This window comes from Diceros bicornis, chromosome 27 (assembly GCF_020826845.1).
Source record: "Diceros bicornis minor isolate mBicDic1 chromosome 27, mDicBic1.mat.cur, whole genome shotgun sequence".
In the NCBI taxonomy this organism is placed as follows: domain Eukaryota; kingdom Metazoa; phylum Chordata; class Mammalia; order Perissodactyla; family Rhinocerotidae; genus Diceros; species Diceros bicornis.
In genome coordinates this window covers 33,262,736-33,283,378 of record NC_080766.1, presented here as the reverse complement: position 1 = coordinate 33,283,378, position 20,643 = coordinate 33,262,736, and the positions used below count along the sequence as shown (strand labels likewise).

General features: G+C 38.2%; 1 protein-coding gene across 4 annotated transcripts in view; it reads left to right on the top strand.

The window, feature by feature from the left end:
* Window positions 1–20,643, top strand: part of SYNJ1 (synaptojanin 1) — a 92,535-nt gene that overhangs the window by 5,015 nt on the left and 66,877 nt on the right. For all 4 annotated transcript variants that reach the window (XM_058523018.1, XM_058523020.1, XM_058523016.1 and 1 more), the window contains exons 3-4: window positions 16,792–16,878; window positions 18,415–18,682. In XM_058523018.1, coding sequence (XP_058379001.1) covers window positions 16,792–16,878; window positions 18,415–18,682 — 355 coding nt within the window. The remainder of the gene's footprint in view (window positions 1–16,791; window positions 16,879–18,414; window positions 18,683–20,643) is intronic.

Below are 20,643 nucleotides of genomic sequence, written 5' to 3'. Positions count from 1 at the left end.
TTCTTATCCGTAGATAATTGTTAATATGTTTTTTAGTAGTGTACCCATTTTTAGTGTTACTCATTTTTGAAAATTACTAGTCCAGAAAAATGTTCAATTAAATGGAAAATTTCGTGTCTATGGAGCAGTGGTTCAGTGTAGCAAGTGGACTCCCTGTGACTAGTATACTGTGTCTGGACCAGTGTAAGCAGTAAGTGTGATGGTTGGTGAATTATAACACTATATATTTTTTCTTGGAAACCAATTTATTAAGAGATGAAAGAAGACATCTGTCAGTTTTGTTTCGGGTTCCGTTTGCGTCATCTTTCTATAGTTACACATGTAAAAAGACCATCACAGGGGAAGGACAAGGAGCCAGTCAGACAGATAGCATGCATTAAATTCACAAGCCGTCTCATTATTTTACAGCCCAAATCATGCTTCGGTAAAGGTAAATAATTTACTTCATAGTTGTATCCTAGATAGAAGATGAAGTAAAGAGAAGGTCAACACATGGGAAATGGAGGATGATTCTAAAAACAGAAGTTATGGATCACCTGTTTAAAAGATGGGCATGTAAGGTGGTGATGTAAATTCCTAATTCTTAAAATTAGAGCTTTTGTTCTTTTCGATATCTCATACTAGAATGGTAGTAAGGATTAATTGCTTTTATCTGTCTAGTGGTAAGATTATTTTCAGGTTTTCCAGATAGCATGATTTGAGTCAAATCAGGATTCAAATCGTATAGTTTAATAGATAGCAAGATCATATCACTTAACTCTGGACCTGGTTTTACCCCAGGTTGTCCATCTACATTTCTTTACCTAATTTTTTCTTTTATCATGGAAACATGAGCCATAAAACTACACGACAATATTCTGGAGATCTTTGTCACAGAATGTGAAGTGTCCTGCCTTTTCTATGAAACCATCCACTGTAAAGAGTAATAATAATTTCCATTTACTTGAGACTTACTCTGCTAGTCACAACATTAAGCCAGAGGTTCCTAACTTTTATTGTTTCATAGTGTTCTTAGTGTCTCAAGTTTTTCACAGCACTCGTAAGCCACAGTTCTGTTTGTTAAATAGTTAGGGCCAAACAATAAACATTTATGTCCTGACAACTTTAGTAGCTGTTTTAAAAAAATAATACAAGGGGCCGGCCCGGTGGCGCAAGCGGTTAAATGCGCGCGCTCCGCTGCGGCGGCCCGGGGTTCGCTGGTTCGGATCCCGGGCGCGCACCGACGCACTGCTTGGCAAGCCATGCTGTGGCGGCGTCCCATATAAAGTGGAGGAAGATGGGCACCGATGTTAGCCCAGGGCCGTCTTCCTCAGCAAAAAAAAGAGGAGGATTGGTGGATGTTAGCTCAGGGCTGATCTCCTCACAAAAAAAAAAAAAAAAAAAATGCAAATAAATTGAAAATAATTTATTTCCTTTGTAAATAACCACAGTTATTTACTCAGGGTCTCTGTGTGCCTGTTGAGCACAGAACAGCTTTTCAGACCTTGGGATCAGATTGGACAGTACCTCCCTTGTTTCCTGTTCCACATTGATTTTGGAGTGGTACTTGGTTTTTATCACAGTAACCACTGATAATCCACCTTCACAAAGATATGTCATCAAAGGAATGTGTTGCAGTCTAATGTTAAAACTCTGAACTACCTCAGGCTAATAGTTTGGGCAGTGTCCAACATATGTTGAGTATCTCCATGTTTCCTCAGTTTAAAGGATCCTACAGCTTTCCTGGAGGGTTGCTGAAGTGTCCTGGAGCATCTCAGCATACAGTTTAGGAGACGTGGCATTAGAAATGCTTTATTTCATTTAACTCTGTGGGTTGTGCTTTTATTCCCATTTCACAATGTTAAAACAGGCCTGGAGAGATTAAATAACTGCTCCAGTGATACATTCTTACCATTTGATTTTTTCACTGTAAGTATTGTTTGTACTGTTTTGAGAGTGGTGGTTATTATTTTTGGGGTTGGGGAATGAAGAACGAAAAGAAGGGAATGCTAGTAGAAAACTTTCAAGTTGAGTGAAATCAGTAGCATTTTCTAATGAGGGAAATGTTAAACTTGGTGTGTTGTTGATTACAAAGTATTAATATGTAAGATAGGAAACATGGTTTGATTTAGAGTTAGGTCATTAAAAGCATAAAGTTTCTTTGCTGGGCCAAGTTAAATGTCAGGTTCTAGAATTTTGGTTGACGAATGTAGTAGGTGGTGATGACAAGCAGTGTGCATGGTTTTTTTTTTTAATTGGCAAATGCTGCCACTCAGCATGATTGCCCTTTAGAAAAGCTACAGTATCTTATCTCTTTTTAAGAAAAATTTTCAAGTTGAGAGAAGTGACTTTTTTTTTTTTTTTGCTGAGGAAGCTTTGCCCTGAGCTAACATCTGTTGCAAATCTTCCTCTTTTTGCTTGAGGAAGATTCTTCACCCTGAGCTAACATCTGTGCCAATGAGAGAAGTGAATTTTTTGTGTGTGTGTGTGAGGAAGATTAGCCCTCGGCTAGCATCTGTTGCCAGTCCTCCTCTTTTTGCTGAGGATGATTCGCCCTGGGCTAGCATCGGTGCCCATCTTCCTCTACTTTATATGTGGGATGCCTGCCAGTTCATGGCTTGACAAGCAGTGCATAGGTCCACGCCTGGGATCTGAACCTGCAAACCCCAGGCTGTCGAAGCAGAGCATGCAAGCTTAACCACTACGCCACTGGGCCAGCCCCAAGAACTGACTTTTTATAGGTAACTTTTTCTGCACAGAAATAATGAAATTGAGACTTCCTGTATATCATTTTATGTAAGGGATGCACAAATTCATTTTCTTTTTGTAAGTAATTGTTGGAATGGTCATATTTAATAGAAAAGAAAATAAACAGCAACTTAAATATCAGCGCTTTAGAAAAACATCAACCTCACTTTGCCATCCTGGGCCGGGTAGCAGGATTAGGCTACTAATGGAGGGCCAAACTAGTAGTTCCCAAGAGCTTTCATTTCTTTACCAGCTAACTTTACTACAAGGAAATAAAAGGTAAAGGCAAAATTTCTTTCTCACTGAGCGGTGACACCTGTTATGTGACTTTTTATTATACAGTTTCAGGTCTATCAGATGTGCTAAATTGTCCTGTAGAATATAACTAGCCCAGGACTGCAACAGGATGATTGCTTCTGACCGTGATGGTGTAACAGGAACTGGATTTACCCTCCTACTTTAAATAATAGCAACAACAAAACAAACAAAATATATGAAACAGTTTTCAGACATTGAGCAATAGGCAGCACAAGACGCTGATCCCCAAGAGAAGGGAAACAAAGGAAGGGAGCCTTACAGTCACTTCAGTTGTTGCCTTGAGAGCTTCCGGCTGCAGCAGCAGGAGGATGAACCTGGACAAAGCCTGGCAGTCTCCCTGACTTGAGGAGACAGAGCAGGGACTTGGGGGAAGCCAAGGCAGTGAGAATTCTCAGGACTGAGTAGCGGAGAGAAGACGGCTGCACAGAGAGCTCCAGAGATGTGTTGAGGGTTCCCCTTGAGACTTCAGCTGAATACTGATCAGGGCCAGTGTGTGAGGGCACTACCCAAGGCCGGGAAAGAACCACCAAAAGGGAGCAGACCGAAGAATTCCTAGAGCTTACGCAGGGCTGGGAGTAGTTCATGTTCTAAACAGCCAGAGTGGAGAAATCTTGTAATACTCGGGGAATGGGGTTGAATCCTCAGAAGGGTATATTGCTTCATAGTGGGGCAAAGCAGCCCTAGACTAAATGCTTCTGTGGATCTGTCTGACAGAACAACTGTTTCCAAATAACTTAATTTCTAAATAACCTAATTATAATCCAGAACAAAGTTTAAGAATATTTATAGGAATACAAAATATATTACACATATATCCAGCATTCAACCCTGTAAAATTCACAATGTCTAGCATTCAGTTAAAAATTACCATGCCTGCAAAGAAGCAGGAAAATATGTCCCATAATGAGGAGAAAAGTCAATCTGTAGAAACAGATGCTAAAATTAATAAACAAGGACATTAAAACAGCTATTATAAATATACTCCATATGTTCAAGAAGTACAGAAGAGGATGAGCATGTTAAGGAGAAATGAAGGAGAATGTTAAGGAGAATTTCACTTCTAGAAATGAAAATAATATCTGAAATGAAAAAATACACTTACAGGGGTTAAGAGATTAGACAGTGCAGAATAAATGGCGAATTTGAAGATACAATAATAGAAACAACCCAAAATGAAACACAGAAAAAAAGACTAAAATAAATAAACAGAGCGTCAGTGGGCTGTGGACAACTTCAGGTAGCCCAATATATATGTGTAATTGGAATTCTAGAAGGAATGGGGTGGGGCAGGAAAATATTTGAAGGAATATGGCTGACAATTTTCCAAATTTGATGAAAACTATAAATCTAGAGATTCAAGATGCTAAATGAACCCCAAGCAGAAGAAACGTGAAGAAAACTACACCCAAATACATAATAAAAATGCTTAAAACCAGTGAGGTAGAGAAAAATCTTACAAGTAGCCCAAGATAAAAAAAACGTATATGCAGAAGAATGAAGATGTGAATGGTGATAGACTTTTCTTCAAGAAACAATCTAAGCCAGAGGACATAGAGCAATATCTTTAAAGTACTTAAAGGAAAAAAAATTGCCCAAAGCTGTCCACCTAGGATTCTGTACCTAACCACAAAGACGATGTAAAGACTTTTTCAGATATTCAAAAGCTAAAAAAAAATTCGCCACTTATAATGAGTAGCAGTTTAAATAGTATTGCTTTTCTCTGCATCTAGTGGCAGCATTTTCAAAAATTCTGATGTGGTCAAGTCTGAGTCAGTGAAATTTTGTTAGTTACATTTAAACTGTAAGTTTGAAAGAAGCATAAAGAGTGGAGTGGACTTGTGCAATTGGGGTTAGCCTCTTTAGAGTGCCAAAAGGTGGTATAGCTTTAAAAATTACATATATTTTTACTGCTGACAATTAAAGTTTTTTTGAGGTTTTTAATGGTTGTTAATAAGAATTTGTTTTTATCTTTTTCCCCTAAAATAGATTTTGCAAGTGTAAGTCATTGTTCCTCTGTAGTGGTACATAATATAAGCACATGCATTCACATTGGAATACATTTCATAGTTACTGAACTAGTCAAATTACTGTGAGTAATTTGGCATTTGGAGAGATGCATTAACTCTTCTTGGTCATTTGGACACTATTTAATTACTCCCTTAGTTTGGATTGAAAGAATTTATATGCCCTTTAAATTCCTGGACGATTTTGAGGTAACTAAGTCAGTGAAAAGAAAAAATAAAATGCTTCTTATTAAATTATTGGCTTAAACATAAAATATTCCTATATATTGAATGTTATTAAAATAACTCTCTTCTTCCATTTTATTATAGTCTTATATAACTTTATATATATAAAGTATGTTTACTTATATAAACCACGCCTTAGCAATAAATATTATGAGTTGTGTTTCATTTTATTCACTAGTAGACCATAGGATTGCTGTAGTCTGTTGAATACCTTACTGAAATGTAGATAAACAAAGTCTTTTAATATCTTGTGGACCATATGCAAAGTATAGCTAGGATGAATCTTATAATTAAGTAAATTTCTAGCTGTTTGTACATTAGTGCTCATTAGTGGTCTGTCCTTGGTCAACATTGAGGATATGTCTGGCCTGTCTTGTTTAACAGTTTCATCATTCTCTAGGAGAATGGGGTAGACAGTATAGTTATCAGATTTGTTGATGTTGCAAAACTGTGTGGGACTGATACAGATTTGGGTAGAATAATTATTTGTTTTGGATAACGTAACTGAGATCCAGCTTTTTCAAACTGAGATAATGAGTTGGAACCCGCAAAATGAAAATGCACTTCCCCTTGCAGTGGATCATTTTGAGTTTTGTGTCCATTGCTGAACCAACTGCTATGGCTATAGGGATAGCGTGTGCTGTGTGAGTCGAGCAGATGATTGGCAGAAGGTAGAAATTACAGTGATTGTCTGAGTTCCCATAATACCCCACCTGTGTGGTGGCTACATAATAAGGAAGAGTTGGAGTAGATACTGGGTTGACGGTCACATTGACCACTGCATTCCCTCAAACCCGCTTTTCCTTCAGTCTTCCTTATTTCAGTGGATTTCACTCCATCCACCTGGTTGTTGAAACCAAAACTTAAGAATCATTCTCCAACTTCCTTCTCTCGCACTTCACACATTCACTTCTTACCAAATCCAGTCAACTCAACCTCCTAATTTCATTGAGAATCCATGCAGTTTATCGTTTTAGCTGGTTTTACCCCAGTCAAGCCACTGTAGTCTCTTTCATGGACCGTTATAATAGCTTCCCTAACTGGTCTCCCTGCTTCCACTCCCCCACCCCCTCTCCAGTCTTTTTAAAAACACAATTTAGATCATATCATTCCCCTGCTGAATACCCTTCAGTGGTTGGCTATCAAACTTAAATTCCAAACTCTTTAAAATGACCCACAATAAAATCATTGAGTCCCTGCCTTCACCTTCAGTCTTATACTATTTGGCCTCTTCGTTTCTGTGTTTCAGCCACATTGGTATTCTTTTGAAGATTCTGAATGTACCAAATTCTTTCTGGTCTCAGGGTCTTCACATATGCTGTTTCTTCTGCTTAAAATTTTATTTTTAAAAATAAACTTTACACATGTAAAAAAGTATATAAATCATAAATGTACAACTTGATAAATTATTATAGAGTAAACATACCCATATGTAAACATACCCACTATCAGGTTGAGAAATAGAACATTATTTCCTAGCTCTTCAGAAGATTTCCTCATGTTCCTTCCCAATTATTATGTCTACCATGATCTGCAAAGATAGTCATTGTCCTGACTTCTTACATTATAGATTAGTTTTGTCTGATTTTCAACTTAACATAAATGGAATCACTCAATATATATTCTATTGTGTCCACCTTCCATCACTCAGTGTTATGTATGAGAGATCATCCACATTGTAGCATATGGCAGTATTTTATTCATTTTCATTTCTATGTGGTATTCCATTGTATGAATATTCTAGTATTTGTTCTGTTGACATTTACATTATTTCCAATTTTTCCGTTTATGAATGACACTAGAATGCACATCCTTTTACGTGTCTTTCGGTGCACATTTGTACACATTTCTGTTGAGTATATTCTTAGGAATGGGATTGCTGGGTCATAGGGTGTGTGTATGTTGCCTAGAACATTTTTACCCCGCTCTTCATTTGGCTAACTTCCTGTTTCTTCTTTAGGTCTCAGCTTAAAGATCACTTCCTCAGGCAGGCAGGCCTATTCTAACCACCACCCTTCCCCAACAAACCGTTTTAAATTAGGTCCTTCTCTTGCACTCTGTTGGAACTTCATCATAGTACTTACTATAATTTATAATTTTGCATTTGTATGATTATATAATGCCTCTCTTTGCAATAGAAGGTATTAGGGCACTGACTTTTTTATTTTAGAACCTTGCAAGTGTCCTGGTACATGGCAAGCATTCAGTAAATACTTGTGTGAGTGAGTGAGAGGTTGTTTTTATTGTGAAATGTCACCAAGATTGGGAATGTATTGTTTATACAGAATGTTAATTTGGATAGTTTAAGGTCTTTCATCTGGAATTTTAATTATTTAATCATACAAAGAAAACCTTTTGCTTTTAAAATAATTTTTCTCTTTATGTATGATGAAATGGAAAGAGGCTTTACTACCAGCTAGTTATATGATCTTGGATGAATCACCTAACCTCTAGTCTTTTTCTTCTGAAAATGAATAGCTTGGACTGCGTGATCTCTAGGATCCTCTGACGAGAGGCTCTCTGGTTCTACGCTAAAGTGCTACCTGCATGCAAATCAGCTGACCACAAACTGCGGTGCATACAACCGCAGGCAAATTGTGATTCTAGGAAGATAGTACTAATTTGTAATCTTGTTTTCACATTCTTCTTGACTTTCTTTAGCTTGGTCTTCTGTAGCAGCTAAAGAAAGACAGTCTGTTCCCCATCTGGAAGATTTGAGCCACAGCAGAATGTTGACATTGGTTAGCAGGACCTTCACTGAGTAGCTTAATTATTTAGTTTGAGTTATTGTAATTCATCAGAAGTTAGAGAAATTTACATTTAAATTTAATCCTCAAAATACCATTTAAGTTAAAAACAAATGACTTTTAAATTATCTGATGATTTTAGGTAATAAGGTAATTTGGATTCTTTTCGTTCAGGTGACAGAGTTAGCAATGCACGTGTGATCACCACTTGACAATTGTTTAATAAACCTCTGTTTTAAACTCACAACTCATGAAAATCAAGAAATAGGTATATGATTATGTTTCCATCTGAATTTCGATAATCTGATCTTATGCTTCATTGTTTGCCTTAAATTCTGATTTGAGAACTGAGGGTGAAATACCAACAATGCTGAATAATGTCAGTTATGTCATAGGACGTAGTGCTATAAAAGTAAGCCACTCCACAAAAGAAGGCTGTCGAATAATGTGATAGAGAACAATTAGTGTGTTAAATTTTGATAGAGAACAATTGATATATTTATACTCTGAATGTTTTCTATAGTCTATAAATCGATCACCTCTATAGCTTCTATTTTCATTACTTTCCTATAGCTTAAATAGGAAATGTTGTAGGTTAGGCTTGCCTTCAGTCATGAATGTGTTCAGTTAAAAGAACTTTTAAAACATGCACAGAGCTAAAATAATGAATGAGTTAAATTTTCTCAATTAAGTTATAGGATATCACTATCTCATGGCTTTATGTAGTTTTAAATATTACCCTCGTCTGTGATGAGCAAAGGCGAGCTTATTCTTTTCCAAGGATAGTTTCAAAAGAATAGGATATTAAAGCTAAGTTATTTGGGATGAATGTAAGGAAAACATTTATGACAGAGTATAGCAATATTTACCCTTCCTGGGGTGTCCATTCTGGAATTGCCAAGTCTTCTTCTTTCCCAATTTATTATATATTTATTATTTGATGAATATATGATAGCCTGGGGAAGATCAGGCCATGGAGCCATTCTCAAGATTGTAGGACTTATTGCTGTCTTTCAAGTTTGTTAAAGTCCCAACGCCCATTGAACTTTTGACTAATATACTTCTGGTCTAGGGTAATTGGAAGAAAGTGCTTCTCTGATGGCTTAGAATGCCTGTAGCCTGTGTTCTCTTGCTGACTGGCCAGAGTTATCTTGTCTTCTCTCTTTTTTTTTTTTTTAATTTTTATTTATTTTCCCCCAAAGCCCCAGTAGGTAGTTGTACATCATAGTTTCACATCCTTCTAGTTGCTGTATGTGGAACGCGGCCTCAGCATGGCCGGAGAAGCAGTGCGTCGGTGCGCGCCCGGGATCCAAACCCGGGCCGCCAGCAGCGGAGCGCGCGCACTTAACCGCTAAGCCACGGGGCCGGCCCCTTGTCTTCTCTCTTTTGTGAATTTATCCAGTACGCCAAAGAATGTTGTCAGAATAAATTTTACCATTTCATTTTGGGAAGTATCAAACGTACATCAAAGGAGAGAGAAGAGTGTCATTGATTCCTATGTATCTGTCACCTAGCCTCAATGATTATTAACTCATGATATTAACTAATATCAACGATTATTAACTCATGGACACTTGTGTTTATCTGTATCCCTTATCCACTGACTCCCCCTCCCCATTTATTTTGAAGTAAATCTCAGACATCATTTAATTTCACCCATAAATATTTTTAGGAGAATAAATGTTTATGGTACATATTTTATTTTACTTTAGATTCTATTTTATGACCTTATTCATATTTATATATTCACTAGGAGTAGAATCAGTGGGATTTCAGATTATGAATTCTAATGATGTGAGGATATGTTTAAAAATATAGCTATAATTGTAGATTTATGCTTAAGATAGCTTTGCGTTCTCAGGAATTGAATGTTTGCATTAGAGTGAAGACTAAGAAAAGATTTAAAGCATGAATGAAAGAGAATGTTGAATGTGACACAAAAAGAAGAGTTTTTCCTTTTAAAATAAGCTATTGAGGCAGTTAGTGCTGATCCCTGAGGTGTCACAGGAGTAACTTCAGAAGTCAGGCTTCGCCTCACCTTACACGTTTAACAGGTGAGCTAAAGAGGTGCGGCCCTGCTTACCTTAGCTGAACTGCCGAAGATCTTGATCGGCTCAGAATTACTCCTACAACAATGGTCTTCTTGGACATTTATACTTACTTGTGGTTAGAAATCGATAACTTGTAAAAAGAAAGATTTCTTTTTCCTAGCATCTGTTTGTTTGAAAACACCAGCATGAACAGGAGGAAAAAAATGCAACCGACTCTACAAAAAGCAGTCTGTTCTCCTCGTTGAGAGCACAGCAGATACCTTGAAGACAACACTAGCAAGAGAGTGAACTGAGCTTCCTCCGTATCATCATGTCCCCTGAACTCGCATTTCTGCTCCTCCTTTCACTTTGTCTCCTCTGAGCTCTCCATACACCCTGCCATTTAATAGATGATGCTGGTTAAAGCCTGCTTAGCAGTCAGTTAACAATGCCTGTCTTCCTTACCCCTACTTCCAACTTGCACCCTCACACCCCACCACAGACCTCACATTTGAAAATTTCCCAGCATCGCTGTGAGGAATTGTTACATTTCAGTAATGATGGAGCATTCAGATACTATCAATGGTAAGGTAAAATGTTTATCTTTGTATGTATTATTTTAAAACTAACAAAACATTCCCTTCTGTGCTGCAAGCACTCAATTTATTTTTGTCTATTAGATGAATACTTAATCAACAGTTGCAGTGTTCCGAGTCTCTGTGTTAGGTTGCTATTGTGTTGAGATATAAAGAAATGAGACCTCCTTTCTCTTGCTGTTAGTGTACAAGTGTCCGTAGTATACAACAGAGAGAAGAAAGAGATTTACTGCCAGCCAGAGTGGTCAGGGAAAACTTCAGGAAGAAAGTGGCATTTTAGTTAGATATTGAAAGATGGGTAATATTTGGAAAGGCAAAGATGACTAAAGGGTATTCCAGATGGAAAGAGTACTGTGAACAAAGGAAGGAGAGGGAAAAGGATGTGGAGCATGTAGAAGGGGCAATACGGTATTTGTTTTGGCTGAAGCATGGGAAGCAAAGGGGGCGTATTAAGGGAAAAAGAAAGACGGGGATAGATTGAGTCAAGTATTTACAGATACTCTGTTTTATGTAAAGGTTATACACATTATTTTAAAGTATTGTGGCTTTCTTATTTTAAATAATCTGTTTATAGTGGAGGATTCTCAAGTTATTTTCTAGAATTAAATTACCATGGAAATGGGACAATAATTTAATTAGGTCCCTCCCTCTTACCTCATATATTTCTCTATATCTCATGGAGCTTCATAAAATAATAAAATACATTTTCCCCATTAAAAAATATGTATGGGGAGAGGATAACATGGTATTATAAGAGTTTATCTTAGCGACATTTAGAGATGAAAGCTTTTTAATTTAGGAATATGCACATGTATTTTGAAAATTTATTTTTGCTGGTTACATTTAAAAATTTTTTTGATTTTGAAACAATTTCAAACATACAGAAAAGTTGAAGTTCAGTACAAAGGATTTTTTTTTCTGAACTATTTGAGAGTAAGTTGCTGACATGATGCTCTATCACCCCCAAATACTTTATTACATATTTCCTAGAAAGATATCCTCTTGCATAACTACAATATGACCATAAAAACATTAACGTTGATACCTTACTGCTGTCTGATCCTCAGACTCCATTCAAGTTCATCGTAGTCCCAACAATGTCTTTCATAGGAAAAGGATCCAGTTCAGTTTTATACGTTTTATTTAGTTGTCACATCTCTCTAGTCTCCTTAAATCTGGAAAAGTTCCTCAGTCTTTGCTGTTTATGACCTTACAGCTTTTGAAAATGAAGGCCAATTCTTTGGTAGAATGTCCCTCACTTTGGGTTTGTCTTGTGGTTCCTCATGCTCAGGTTCAGGTAATACGTCATGGCAGGAATATTACAGAAGTGGTGCTGCGTTCTTTTCATTGTGTCCTGTCAGGTGGCACACAATTTTGACTTGTCCCATTACTGTTGGTGTTCACTTTGATTACTTGGGTTAAGGTGGTGTCTGTAAGACATCTAGGGCAGACTCTTTTTTTCTTTTATAATTAATAAATGTTTGGAGGTGAAGTACTTTGAGTCTAAGTAACTATCCCATTTCTCTTCAAGCTTTCAATTTATGGGCTTATTCATTGAGTTATAATCTGTTTCTCTTATAATTTATTTTGATGCTCAAATTATCCCAGATTTTGCCAGTAGAAACCCCTTCAGGCTGGCTTCTGCATTTTTGTTGACATGTCTCCATTATTCTTTGAATACTCCCTTGCCTTCAGGCATAAGAATGTGTTCCAGGCTCATTTTATCCCTGCACTTGCCCTGGCATCAGCCATTTCTCCGAGGAGTTCTAGTTCCTTTTAGTGGAAAATGGTATTAGAAAACAAGATCTGGGTACTAGGTGTGCTTATTGCTTTTGGTATATTGCTGATCGCAGGTCCTGTCAATGGATAGAGCTAGGGAGAATATGTAAGTATGTATATATAATTATACACACCCATTTATACTATGTCTGTCTATTTAGAAAAATGTGAGTTTACACTGGTAACTCCAATTCCAGTCAACACTGCAGTGTCCATTCTAGTTTTCTCTTTTTCCATATTTGCACTCCCCTTCTCTGATAGTGAGAAACCTGGCTCCCATTATCCTTGATCATTCCCCTGTATATAACCACTGTCCTGTTGCTACTGCAGCCTCCTCCTTCACGTGGGTGCCTTCCTCACCTCACTGGGGCTCCAATACCCTGCCCTCAGCTTCCCTCCAGTGCGCCCTGCCCTCCCCACCCTTCTCAAGCTCCAACATACCATGCCAGGCTGCTCCCAACATCTCTGGGTAGACACCACCTCTCTCACTCCACTCATACTTCAATTATCTTGTGCCAGTCTGCCCCTCCTCCCAAGTGGATGCCTCTTTCCCTGCCTCTGGCTTCATCTCCGTGCACAGGGCCATCCTTCTTATTCTGCCTGGGCTCTGACAGCCTTCAAAGGACCTTCCTCCGTTCTATCCCAAACCTTTGAAGCGTATATGGAAAAACAGGAAAACACCTACAGTCCTTTAGATAAAAAAAATATATAGGAAGAAAACATTCTGTTTTCTCTTATGAAATTGGAAGTGTCTAGAGTTAAAAGTGCCTATGGCTCTGAAATATCATTCGTCAATTCATTGAGCATACGATGGTTGAAGTCCTCCTGAGTGCCAGGCCCTGAGCTAGGCCACTGGGAATAGGGCGGTGAACTAGACAAAGTCCCTTCCCTCCTGAAGCTGCCTTCTCTGACTCTGGCTGTTTAAGCTTAGGCAAGTTAGTTATGAATTAGTAACCTCTCTAAGCCTGTTTCCTTATATGTCAAATGGAAAGGGTAGTAATTTTGCTCGTGGGATTGTTGTGAAAATTGAATAATGCATGAAAAATACCAAGCCAGTGTTAGTTACTGTCATAATCATCACAGAAACAATATACAAGTACCTCAGTTGAAACGTTATTCGTTACTCAAAATAATTTTTAAATTTCATTTAATATTTTGAGGGGAAACAAAAAAATTCTTGGCAGGGAAAATGACATCTCGTCTACTCTTTGAATTATTTTTCCTTTCCTTTAGCATACTTTTATCTAGGAATATCCACCTTAGTTTAAATTGTGTGCATGATGTGTGTGTCTGTCCTGTTTCCTGAGTCTCAGAATGTAAAAGCGTCAATAACTGAGCAGCATGACATGTTTGCTTGTCATGTTTGAATCAGGTGACAGTCTAACAGATGGGTCTTCATTGGGCCTGAGACACATGATATATTCATGTGTTTGGAACACAGTTAATGCAAAGGTAATTATTAAAAGAGAGAACATTTTGTTGCATGGTAATTTAAGTTATAAAATGCCTTTTTTTGTTTTCTAAGGAAAGGTGATGACTTAATATTAAAAATATATTTTCTTTTTAACTCTTACCAGCTGCTGGTATTTGAACCTAAATGATTGCTGCCAAAACTGATACACCTAGTAATTTCTATGTTACTATATTAGTGATGGTATTTTAGAGTGTATAGCATGTAACCTCTAAGACTCTAGGGTGATATTTCCCCTGGAAGGCATGCCTACTGTCATTAGAGATACAACAGATCTCTCTAACCTTTGCTTTTGTGTACATGTGGTACTCTTTTTTTTTTTTTTTGTGAGGAAGATCAGCCCTGAGCTAACATCTGATGCCAATCCTCTTTTTTTCTGAGGAAGATTGGCCCTGCACTAACATCCATGCCCATCTTCCTCTACTTTATATGGGACGCCGCCACAGCGTGGCTCAACAAGCAGTGCGTTGGTGCGTGCCTGGGATCCGAACCTGTGAACCCCGGACTGTCGCAGCAGAGCGTGTGCACTTAACTGCTTGCGCCACCAGGCCGGCCCCATATATGGTACTCTTTAACGAGGCAGTATTTAGGGGAAGGCAATCCTGTCTTACTTTATAAAATATAATTAAAATTTCTGTTGTGATGTATCTTTGTGTTCTTTGTCATTGAATGTTAGGAGTAACTGTTTTATAAACGTATGGTATAATAATAATAATAGGGACACTAGGAATGCAGAATGAAATAGAAATCCCCCAAACTTTAATGGCTTGATGAAATCTTCTTCACTCCCTAATTTCATGCTAGGCAGTTTGGTAAAGATAAAGGCCCACACCTAATAATGAACATACTTAGAGAACTGCGACAGTATCAGCTAGTTGGGTGATTAATTGAGTCGTTTAGTCTTAGCCTGTGCTGCCAACTAGCACAGCAAAACTCATTCGAAGGCAGAAGCAGGATAACTAGGAAGAAGTGTAAGAGTAGATGGTCTGAGAAGAGGTGAAGCAGACAGGGAAAGTGGTCTGTAGAACCTTAGAGAAGAGTTTCAAGGCAAAGGAAAGGCTCTCTAATGCAAGGTACTAAGAAGTATCAGACCAAGCAGTGGGCCGAGAAGATAGCCCTTTTGTTGGCAATAAAGATTGACAGGGAGTGGGAAGGCCATAAGGAACTGCTTATGTGCTTTTCTCATGTGGAACGTACCAGTACTGCCAACGTATTCTGTAATTCTATATTGTAGATTAACGAGGAAAGGGAAAATGGGATAAGTGCAAGAGATAAGAGGTAATAAGGAGTGAACGTGTTAGCCAAGAGTTGAGGTGGGGGGAGTGTGGGGTGGAGAGTGGAAAAGGGAGGGCAGTAGAGAAGGAAAGAACTGGAAGGGAAAGGACAGAATGAGAAAGAGGAGCTGACCTTTCCGGATTTGTAGGCTTTGGAATGTGCTATTTGAGATGCTAGCTGTGGTTTATATTTCTTTGGTTCTCTGTCAAATTTTAATAAGTGTATTTGCTAAGAACTAGGAAGGTTTTTCCTTTAAAGCTTCAGGATTTGTTTTTGTTTTTGTTTTTTTCTCAATAGAACAACTACAACAGCCTGTCCTAGGGAAATTATTCTGTGGGTTATATTCATTAGCAAGATAACGTTAACTTTATAGCAGAAGAAATAAATCAAGACAAAGGCCAGACTGAAGATGTCTCTGTTCCTCTGCTAATCTGTGTGGTCAGGGACTGCCATTAGCTTTCATGATTTAAACATTAGTCAGTCTTCTGTGTGTCAAGCACAATTCTAAGCGTCAGGGATAAAAGGACGAATAGGACAGTTCCTACCTTCAGGGAGCAGGCTGGGTAACGGGGAAGACAAGTGACGAGTATATGTAAAATGTTTTGGCAAGATGAAGAGGGAGCTCTGTGAAGGAACTGTGCCTGGCAAAGTAAAGAAAGATTTCTGAAAAGTGACTGTGTGCCTGCATTTTTATGAGGTGAAAAAACTTGCCAAGAGGCAAAGTTTGGATAAAGCCTTGCAAACAGAAGGCTAGATTCCTGTGCAGAGGTATGGAAATGTAAGAGAGCTGTTTGGGCAATAGTGAGTTTACTGTGATTAGCGCATAGGATGCGTAGGATGGGCGAAGAGGGGAGTAATGAAAAACGAAGCAGAAAGGGTATGTTGAGGCCAGATTCTGGAAGATTCCTTGTAAACGAGTTGGATGTTGTCCTATAGGGGATGTCACAACACAGTGTGTTACTGGTATTGAGAGTAAGCAAACAGATCAGTGGAACAGAGAAGAAAATTAAAGCGACCTTCAAAACATATGAATATTACTAAAGGTAGTACTTCAGATCAGTGGGAGAGGATGGATTAATTAATAGATGGTGCTGGCATAATTTGTTAATTCTTTGGGAAGAAGAGTTAAGTTACTAGTTTGAAAAAATATTTTATGCACTACATTTATATTAAGAATATCAGATTTAGATTTAGAAATTTTTGGTTGATGGGGCTAGCCCTGTGCCTTAGCGGTTAAGTGCGCTCGCTCCGCTACTGGCGGCCCGGGTTCGGATCCAACCAACACACCGCTTGTCCGGCCATGCTGAGGCGGCATCCCACATACAGCAACTAGAAGGATGTGCAACTATGACATACAGCTATCTCCTGGGGCTTTGGGGAGAAAAAGGGAAAAAAAGGAGGAGGATTGGCAAAAGATATTAGCTTAGGGCCAGTCTTCCTCAGCAGAAAGAGAAGGATTGGCATGGATGTTAGCTCAGGGCTGATCTTCCTCACAAAAAAAAAAAAAAAAGAAATTTTTGGTTGAAACTCTGGCTTTATAGCTAAGTAGAAGCTGATGTTTCAAGTTGTTTTTCTTACCCTAAAACTTTTCTTTTGTAGCATCTGCAGAAAAAGAGGCAATCAAGGGTACATACTCCAAAGTACTGGATGCTTATGGACTCTTAGGTGTTTTACGATTAAATCTTGGTAAGTTTATTATTCAATATAATTAATCTATTTTTTCATTTCTATTTTTGTACTTCTAAGGATTTGAAAGAGACTACTATATATGATTTCAGGCTCCATGTTTGAGCTATAAGTGCGGTAACATCTTCTAAACTTTAATTAAGCTAATCTCGGGATAATGTTTGTTGGCCAAAAAGGCATGCTCCATGCTCAAGCTCTTGTGATTTTAAGTTCCAGAGACAGCGTCCTGTTTGAACACTTTAAGAGATTATCAGTGGTCAAAGGAGAAAATCAGGGCATTATCCTTTCCCTTTGCTTCAGTGCATTTAGGAAAAGATGTCTTAGTGGGAAGCACACTGATTTCCCTGGTTTATAGGGGAAAGGACATCTGTTTTGTATTCACAAGGTCTCAGCTTGAGCCTGTCTCTGCCATTTAATGTCACCCTGGGCTGCAACGTAACCTTTGCGATTACCAGTTTGATTGTCTATAATGACGTGACTTGAAGTGTGGCCCAAGGACTGGTACCATTCCATGAACTGTTTTGTTATTGGTCTGTGATGAAATAAGGAGCTTGCACCATCATGCACATCAACACATGGCTTCTTCCTTCATTGATAAAGTCTTACTATAAAAAAAAAGTCAGCTAAACCAAGCGGTGAACTTAATGATGTAGTTGATTTCCATTCTAGAACAAGCACCTTTTTTCATTGTGAACTGGTAACAGTTCACAGATCATACTTTGAGGAGCACTGGTCTATAAAATGGAGATTTACCATTTGTTATGAATCTATCACAGGTGAAGCTCTGGGCCTGCTTAAATAATATTGTTTTAGGTAATCCTCATGGCCCAGTGAGATTTGTTTTAATCCCATTTCATAAGGGAGGATATCTAAGGTTGGTTATGTTAACACACTGAAGTTCCCCTAGATAATAAGTAGTGGAGCTGAGATTCAGGGCCACTTCTGCTTATGTCAAAGCCCTTGCTCAAAGTACACCACTGCTGAATTCTACTTTCATACTAATTTCATAAGATTTTCATCAAAGTTAGATGAAAAAAATCTCGATGAACGTTTTTGTAAGCCAAATTGCTTTATAAATTGTTACCGGGACTTTTGCCCATATATCAGCAGCAGCAGCAGCTCACATTTATATACCATTTTTTCAACTTTGCCATTTACTAAGAACTCTCATATTCATTGTCTTATCTGAACTTCCTAAAAGTCAAACAAATAAAGGAAAGGTAGGGAAGATAACACGTACATTTTTTTATTTGATAACTTTTGTATAGCTTCATATCAAGTAGAGGAACGGTGTCGTAAATGTGAGATTATTCTGTTAATGTTTAAATGTTTTGTTATACTAAATGTATTAACACAAGGATTTTTTTCAACTTTTGCCAAAATCTAGTTGTGAGCTTAAACATGTCCGTGATAAGTTTAAAATAACCACAGTGTCAGATTTAAAAAGATGGAGACACAAGAAGAAAGTTGGAAGAAACTTTGAATAGCTTGAAAAGTATTGGGACTTTTCATCAAGTGAAATCTTTGGTTTTGCAGGAGATACTATGTTACATTATCTGGTCCTCGTCACTGGATGTATGTCTGTTGGAAAAATTCAAGAATCTGAAGTTTTCCGAGTTACTTCCACTGAATTTATATCACTACGAATTGATTCTTCAGATGAGGATCGCATTTCAGAAGTGCGAAAAGTTTTGAATTCAGGAAACTTTTATTTTGCATGGTCTGCATCTGGAATCAGTTTAGATCTGAGTCTTAATGCACATCGTAGCATGCAAGAACACACAACTGATAATAGATTTTTCTGGTGAGTTTGTGTTATGTTTTTTCCCTTTGCAATCATGTGCTGTGCAATAGCTTGGTGATTTGGGGCATAGTAGGTTTAATAGTTATTTTCAGAGATGGCAGGGCTGGGCACTGCCAATTGAGCACACCACTTTTTCCTGCTCCGGAATCCACAGCAGAGCGTAGCAGGCATCCAGTCTCAGTTTACTGAAGTTGTCATGTGTCATGAGACCCATTTGCTGTCCCTGATCTAGACTGACCTTTCATTTCAGAAACGTATTTAAAATATTTATTCATTTATTTTTATTTTTTTGAGGAAGATCAGCCCTCAGCTAACATCCATGCCAATCCTTCTCTTTTTGCTGAGGAAGACCGGCTCTGAGCTAACATCTATTGCCAGTCCTCCTCCTTTTTTCCCCCAAAGCCCCAGTAGATAGTTGTATGTCATAGTTGCACATCCTTCTAGTTGCTGTATGTGGGATGCCGCCTCAGCATGGCCGGACAAGTGGTGCGTCGGTGCACGCCTGGGATCCAAACCTGGGCCGCCAGTAGTAGAGCGCGCACACTTAACTGCTAAGCCACGGGGCCGGCCCCTAAAATGTTTATTTTAAAATCAGGAAAGAATTAGTTGTAGTAGAATTGTGTCACTCACATTTACTATTCCTAGTTTTGAGATCTTGTCTCTGGCAGGATTGCCTTTCTAAGCCAATGTTCTCTTTTTTTTTTTTTTTTTTAATTTTGTTTATTGCAGTAACATTGGTTTATGACACTGTAAAAATTTCAGGTGTACATCATTGTACTTCTATTTCTGCATAGATTACATCATGTTCACCACCAAAATACTAATTACAGCCCATCACCACACACGTGCTGAATTATCCCTTTCACCCTCCTCCCTCCCCCCTTCCCCTCTGGTCACCACCAATCCAATCTCTGTCCCTATGTGTTTGTTTATTGTTGTTATTATCTCCTACTTAATGAAGGAAATCATACGGTATTTGACCTTCTCCCTCTGACTTATTTCACTTTGCATTATACCCTCAATGTCCATCCATGTTGTCACAAATGGCTGGATTTCATCGTTTCTTATGGCTGAGTAGTATTCCATTGTGTATATATACCACAGCTTCTTTATCCATTCGTCCCTTGATGGGCACTTAGGTTGCTTCCAAGTCTTGGCTATTGTGGATAACGCTGCAATGAACACAGGGGTGCATGTACCTCTACAAATTGGTGCTTTCAAGTTCTTTGGATAAGTACCCAACAGTGGAATAGCTGGATCATATGGTAGTTCTATCCTTGATTTTTTGGGGAATCTCCATATTGTTTTCCATAGTGGCTGCACCAGTTTGCACTCCCACCAGCAGTGTATGAGAGTTCCCTTTTCTCCACATCCTCTCCAACACATGTTGTTTCCTGTCTTGTTAATTATAGCCATTCTGACGGGCGTGAGGTGATATCTCATTGTAGTTTTGATTTGCATTTCCCTGGTAGTTAGTGATTTTGAACATCTTTTCAAGTGTCTGTTGGCCATCTGTATATCTTCTTTGGAGAAATGTCTGTTCAGGTCTTTTGCCCATTTTTTAATTGGGTTGGTAGTTTTTTTGTTGTTGAGATGCATGAGTTCTTTATATATTTTGGAGATTATATATTTTGGAGATTAAGCCCTTATCAGAAGTATGGTTTGCAAATATCTTCTCCCAATTGTTAGGTTGTCTTTTCATTTTGTTGATGGTTTCCTTTGCTGTGCAGAAGCTTTTTAGTTTGATGTAGTCCCATTTGTTTATTTTTTCTGTTGTTTCTCTTGCCCTGTCAGACGTGGTGTTTGAAAAGATGTTGCTAAGACCAATGTCGAAGAGCGTACTGCCTATGTTTTCTTCTAGAAGTTTCACAGTTTCAGGTCTTACATGCAAGTCTTTAATCCATTTTGAGTTAATTTTTGTGTATGGTGTAAGGTAAGGGTCTACTTTCATTTTTTTGCAT